Source organism: Triticum dicoccoides, chromosome 2B (assembly GCF_002162155.2).
Source record: "Triticum dicoccoides isolate Atlit2015 ecotype Zavitan chromosome 2B, WEW_v2.0, whole genome shotgun sequence".
NCBI classification, from domain to species: Eukaryota; Viridiplantae; Streptophyta; class Magnoliopsida; order Poales; family Poaceae; genus Triticum; species Triticum dicoccoides.
In genome coordinates this window covers 175,216,089-175,222,589 of record NC_041383.1, presented here as the reverse complement: position 1 = coordinate 175,222,589, position 6,501 = coordinate 175,216,089, and the positions used below count along the sequence as shown (strand labels likewise).

General features: G+C 47.4%; 1 protein-coding gene and 1 non-coding gene across 2 annotated transcripts; one reads left to right on the top strand and one right to left on the bottom strand.

Annotated features, from left to right (window-relative positions):
• Positions 1–2,514: 2,514 nt before the first annotated feature.
• On the bottom strand, positions 2,515–2,595 carry TRNAL-CAG. Its single transcript has one exon. It is a non-coding gene; the product is annotated as a tRNA-Leu (tRNA).
• A 2,561-nt stretch (positions 2,596–5,156) lies between these two features.
• On the top strand, positions 5,157–6,377 carry LOC119362883 (ribonuclease 1-like). The gene is made up of 2 exons (XM_037628154.1): positions 5,157–5,295; positions 5,447–6,377. The coding sequence occupies exons 1-2, from the start codon at positions 5,203–5,205 to the stop codon at positions 6,074–6,076; spliced, it is 723 nt and encodes a 240-aa protein (XP_037484051.1). The 5' UTR covers positions 5,157–5,202; the 3' UTR covers positions 6,077–6,377.
• Positions 6,378–6,501: the final 124 nt, after the last annotated feature.

The following is a 6,501-nucleotide window of genomic DNA, read 5'->3' as shown; positions in this document are numbered from 1 at the left end:
AAGGATAAGCTTGCCCTAATGCTAAACTCCCTGCTAATCTTCTAGCCGCTCTAATCTCCCTAGCCTTTTTGGCCCCGCCTTTGATTTGCTCCAATCTCCGCCACTGGTGGTGCGTGAGCACTGGCTAGACTCCCTAGCGCTTAAGGCGCTGGGAGGAGCACTCCACAATGGGAGTCAAGCCTCAAATTTCCCTTCACAAATTATTTTGTGATGTTAAAATATGTTGTATTTGTAAGCAGATGACCCAATACACTATGGTGATTTACTATATGGGGAGCTTGTCCTTATGATTACGGAAAATATGTTTTGTATTGCCAAAGTTGAAAAACTATGCACAAATGTATATCCTATAAAATAACCACCATAATATTTTGTGGTTACGTTGTTAACAATATTATGGTGGTTATTTTATAGGATTAAGTTTGTTGGTTTGCTTGTGTTTTCCTCTATGGTTCAAGGTTTTTTTTAAGTTTCAGTCAACACCCGCTTCAGTTTTCGTGTTCGCGCCATATTCGCTATATGTTTTGATTCCGATAGTACCTATTTTTGTATTAATTTTTGGAGTTTCTGTATTCGTTTTCGGTTTCGTAAAAATATGAAAGCAAATGTGGTAGCACCTTGTTTTGTTCGTTTCCGCTTTGTTTTCATTCCTAACTACTCCCTCCGTTCCTAAATACTTGTCTTTCTAGTGATTTCAACAAATGACTACATACGAAGCAAAATGAATGAATCTACACTCTAAAATATGTCTACATACATCCGTATGTGGTAGTCATTTGAAATCCCTAAAAAGACAAATATTTAGGAACGGAGGGAGTATAACCCAACAGGAAGTTCAAAATTAAAACAAGGGCGAAGAATGAAAATGAAGGTAATGCAAAAGCTTCACAACATTCTGGTGTTGTATTTTTTGGTGATAGATGGAATAGAGTCAGTTAAAATGGTACTCCATACGTAAAGAAACATAAGTGCAAGGGGCATAGCAAAGTATTCTTGCTCCATTGTAGCTTCTTTAAGCAAGGAAGTACGCGACCTACGTGATGGTGTTCTTTTTGCAAATCTTAAAGGATTCACGCATGTAATAATGGAGGTGGACTGCCTGTAGATGGTCAACCTCTGGAATACTAGCCACAACTCGAGATCTGTTGTGGCTCCTATTTTAGCTGAAATTGGAGAGCTAGCTCATGTCTTTTCCTTTTTTGTAATTCAACATGTAAATCGGTCAGCTAATGTTCCGGCTCATCTGTGTGCGAGGCATGCCTGCACACTGCATGTAACGGAAAGCTGGCTCGATGAAACCCCAAGCTTTCTCATGACCAGCCTTCTCGCTGACTGTCCGAGGAATCTTCGTTTGAATAAAGCAAAAAAAAAGTACGCGACCAAGCTGGATGAGTGGATGAGATCACTCTTGCGGCCATGATGTGCCATATGGTCGATAAGTACGTCCCTGAAAAACAATTGCGTTTCTCCCGTCTCAAACTTCCCAAGATAAAAGCACGAATAGGGAGGCGGGAGGCCATGGCCTTTCTTTGGGACCTCATGTCACGCACGATATTTGTCCATCGATCTTGCACGCTGAAGAGTGACCTTAGGACATGTACAATGATTGATAAGATAGTTTTATCTTAAGTTTTACATGTAATTTAGAGATGACAAAAAAAAATGTCTATAATGGGTTATTTCTTAATCTTATCTTCAATAACTAGCTATTCCTAAAAACGTGGTGAGACATATTGTGTTAAGAGATCATCTCTTGTTTTTTTTAAATAAGAGAAGACAAGTCTTTTTTATGAGTTCTCTCTCCTTCACCTCATCTTTTATCCTACCGTGGCACTACTAAGATAACATCATTGTACATGCCCTTATCCCTCGATCCTATGCATGAGGCTATTTTTTGATGCGTCGGGTATTCTGAGCTGAGATGGTTGGCTTCACTTCACGGTGCGCAGATGCTCTGAACCGGAACTCAGGTTCTAGTGCGTGCTGTTTCTGGAGTTAGTTGGCTTCACGGTACTGCACAGACGCTCTGACCCGGAAGCCTGAAACTGCACTGAGGAGGCACCACGAAAGGTTTTCTGCAGCGAGTTCAGACTATTTTCTCGTGCGGTCAGTTAGGCCCACAGATGGATGTTGCTGTACAACGTACGCTATGTCGAGACTACATCATTTCCTTTGCCTCTGAGAATTGCTCATTGACGCGTTTGTACTTCACTATGCTGTAGACGGGACACAGTTCAAGAATTGCTCATTGACGCGTTTGTACTTCACTATGCTGTAGACGGGACACAGTTCAGGGCCGGCTGGACTCTCCGGCCATGGAGAAGGGAGCTGAAGGAGTTGAAATTGTTTGCCTTGCCTGAAGAGTGAATCGGTTGCCACCTGAACTCCTCGCATAAAACAAGCAAGAAGAAACTCCTCCGAGGCAAATGGCAGTTCACGAAAGCAAGAATCGTGTGAGAGAGGTATTATTATTTTTAACTGAAGAGAGGGTTCACGAAAACAAAAACTAAAAAATGTCAAGAGTGGGATTTGAACCCACGCCCTTTCGGACCAGTACCTGAAACTGGCGCCTTAGACCAACTCGGCCATCTTGACTTGATTGCTTCCACATCGTTACAAGCTCTTATGAACGTAGCTGGACTAACCATTTTCAGCGCAGACATCCCAAATATGTTTTTTTTTTCCAAGAATCTGCAGCGGGCTCTTTCTGAGGATTCTCACCACATACAGATTGATCAGTATTTATATATTAAGATAGAGATGTTTATTCAATGAAAATAAGGATTACAAGCGCTTACCGCGGTTGCGCCACACCACTCACCGAGAGAAACCACCATGAGATAATTCTTGCTGGACTACCACTACCACCGTCTTCCATTCCCTGCGTTGATCCTTTACCTTCTCGGTTAGCTCTGCCGCTCTCGAGCCAGATGGTTTGCAAAGTTCAGAGAGCGACCGAGTTGAAACATCTCTTAAGTAGAGTATACTACATGATTTGCACAATGGTAACCTCCTTTGGTTCCCACCTTGTACCAATCTTCCTAGCCACATCTACAATAATTGCCAAAAATTGCAAGTAAGAATGTGACCGACCATGCTTCTTCAACTCCCCGATATGTTAGGCCAACTCCAGCACGCGACTCCATCCGGTCCAGTCCCGTTCGTTTGAGGCAAAACAGACAAACAAGACGGCCCAGCGCCCGACGGCCTGAACCCATCTGGTCCGTTTTGTGTCCGGGCCGACCCATTTCGAGCGCAAACATGCGCGGGGTTTGGGTCGCGGCGGACAACAAATGGACGCCTCGCTTGTCTGCGTCGGGGGCCGCGTGAAAGGCGGCCACCTACCTCCCACCGCTCGACATTAATGTGCACGCGTGGTTGGTCCCACCTGTCATCCGCCCAGCGAACGGTCGCCGTCCTTCTTAAATGGGAAGCCGTGGACCGGTAGCTATCCACACTCCCCACTCCATCCCATGCTGCCTCCTCGAAACCCGACACGGCCCAAACCCTAGCCTTGCTCTCCCTCGCCCCGTCCTCGATCTCGCTGGCCGGCCGCCTCGCAGCCATGGGTTCTGGAACATCGGCCGCAAGGAGAAGCACGACCGTGAGGCTGGCCCCGTGTACTAGGCACCATCGTCCCATCTCTGGACGTCGCCGGCCTACATCGACCTCGTCGGCGATGACGAAGACAATGGCGGCCACTGAGAAGACGGCAACGGCCACAACATCGACGGGCACGGCAGGAGCGTGTGGGCGGCGTTTCTTTTGTTTTTTATGTTAATTATGGCTATGGACCGTGAAACTTGGGCCGTTTTGTGGCCGTAACCCCAAATTATGTTTATGTTTTTATGTTTGCATTTATTTTATATTTTTCCGTATTTTATTTTAGTTTTTTTGTGTTTTTTTAATCACGTCCATCCCGAACATGATTTAGGGCGCGGCGGCGCGTTGGGCAACGACAATCCAAAGGACCCAACCTGACATGGGCCGCCCCATTCCCACCCCAAATGGACGAAAACAGGCTAAAACGGATGTCCGTTTGGGATCGTGCACTGGTGTTGGTCTTACTCTTGCTGTAACTTTCAGTGCGGCATCACCGATGCATTGAAATTCAGAAGCTGCAGTTGATCCGGCCAGCTCTTGTCCCACCTGCCCCACGCGCTGTTTGACCTTAAACATTCAAAAAAGTCCTTGGTTGGAACTAAGTGCACGCCAATAATTGGTCTTCCCCGACCTATTTCACACATAAAGCATATATTAGAAAGAAAGAAAAACGAACATAAAAAAAATGCGCACTGCTCCATTGAAACCTCGTCCTCCTGACTCACATTGATAATTTCTTTCTTTCCATCTAATAATGTCAGTTGCACCTAAAAAGCCATAATCGACAGCATTATTATTAGCTCAGGTTCATTACTCCTTGCACCAGCTGCCTTGCGTGGGGACGGAAGCGACCCATCAACCACTACGATGAAATTGCGAATCAACGCATGGTTGAGTTGGTTAGGTGGACAGTGGTATTCCCAACCCATCAGGGTTCAAATCCTGGTGCTCGCATTATTCCTGAATTTATTTCAGGATTTCCGGCGATGCGCTTTCAGTGGGAGGAGACGTTCCCGTCGACGACGAGGCGCCTAGGGTGACTTCGTAAATCTCAAGATGATATGCCGGCTCAGTCTCTCGGAGGTGCTCATAGGGGTACTCATAGAGGTAGGGTGTGCGTGTGTGTGTTCATAGGGATGAGTGTATGCGCGTGTATATGAGCGCTTGTGTCTGTACTGATGCTAAAAAAAAAAACCACTACGATGAAATTTCCGACGATTTTCATTTTTCAATCATAACAAATTTCCAACAATTCCTCCGAAAAAGAAGTCTGTTGTTTTTTTCCTCTTCATCTGAACGATTGGATCAGGATCAGGAATCTATCTACACTTGTCTCTCCTACCTGGACTCCTATGGCATCTACGCCATGTTGCTTGCTTGCACGTTGTTTCCTCGAAACTGAGCCCGATCAACCGACGGCATATTCCAACCGATCGATGCGTATTCCGTCCGAATATCTCATCTTACTATTAGTATACCAATATATAATACGATTGTATAATCTTGTCGCGTGTTTCATGAAGTTGTTACATAACGTCGTCGTGCTATAAGTAGCTACGCGATAGCTGCGGCTACACATCTCAAAGTTAATATGCGAAGATGAAGCTCGTTGTGCTGTCAGCCCTGCTCCTGCTTTCTCTCGTCGCCGTCTCCTCCGCCGAGGAATTCGATTTCTTCTACCTTGTTCAGCAAGTGAGTAACACTACTACCAAATCGATGATGATTTTACGATCTGTAGATCTATTCTTGTACAGATTGCAAAGTTAGGGTTACCTGATTCCTCCCAGAAAAGCGGCGAGTCTAACGATCGGCATCTTGTTTTTCGGACGTACGTACTTTCTAGTGGCCAGGGTCCTTCTGTGACACGAAGAAGGGGTGCTGCTTCCCGGACACCGGCAAGCCGGCGACGGACTTCGGCATCCACGGGCTGTGGCCCAACTACGCCAAGTGCAAGACCCGCGGCGAGCTCGACGGCGCCCTGGAGATGGTGACCAAGCGCAAGAAGAAGTGCTGGCCGGAGAACTGCAACAGCGAGCCCCTCAAGCTCTGGGAGATCAAGGACCTGGTGACGGAGCTGGACGCCAACTGGCCGACGCTGGCGTGCAAGAGCGGGAAGAGCATCGAGTTCTGGACCCACGAGTGGGAGAAGCACGGCACCTGCTCCAACCTGGACCAGCACGGCTACTTCAAGACGGCGCTCGGCTTCAAGGCCCGCCACAACCTCACCGGCATCCTCGCCGACGCCGGGATCGTGCCGTCGGACAGCGAGACCTACTTCCTCAGCAGCATCAGGGACGCCATCAAGGAGGGGACCGGGTTCACGGCGAACCTGGAGTGCAACCGGGGCGTCGCCGGCGAGACGCAGCTGTTCCAGGTGTACCAGTGCATCGACCGCGCCGGGAAGAACCTCATCGACTGTCCGCTGCCGATGCAGGGCAACTGCAAAGACAGGGTCCAGCTGCCGGCCTTCTGATTAAATTTGAGTTCTAATTGAACACCCGTTGCCGGCGTCCGTCGGGGTGTTGTGCGGCGGCTCATTGGCTCGACGCGCCCCGGCCGGCCGCCTGCACGGTGCGCGGCTGGATTACGTGATGGATGTACCTTTGTGTTTGTTATTGGTTCAGTTAAAATGCCGTCACAGTCCGGAGTTCTGGGCATCGACGTAACGTTTACTATTAATTCCTGATCTGATCATCAGGCCAATAAAGACTTTAATCTTGCCTTTTGATTTTGCTCCACATATTCTGAACGAAGTCAAAAGATGAAACACAGTATGTCACGGCACTTTGAGTTGGGATATTTTGTTGTTTTGATGAGATGACCTTGCAGTTGGGATTGGTGCGTGTCTTCTTCGTTGGTTGGGGTAAGAGCATCTATAGCCGGATTTTAGTAAATCCC

What these genes read in the sequence shown, in the direction of transcription:
- LOC119362883 (XM_037628154.1), top strand. Translation starts at nt 5,203, where the DNA reads ATGAAGCTCGTTGTGCTGTCAGCCCTGCTCCTGCTTTCTCTCGTCGCC. An exon ending in TCTTCTACCTTGTTCAGCAA is followed by an intron (nt 5,296 to 5,446) that starts GTGAGTAACACT and finishes CGTACTTTCTAG; the next exon opens with TGGCCAGGGTCCTTCTGTGA.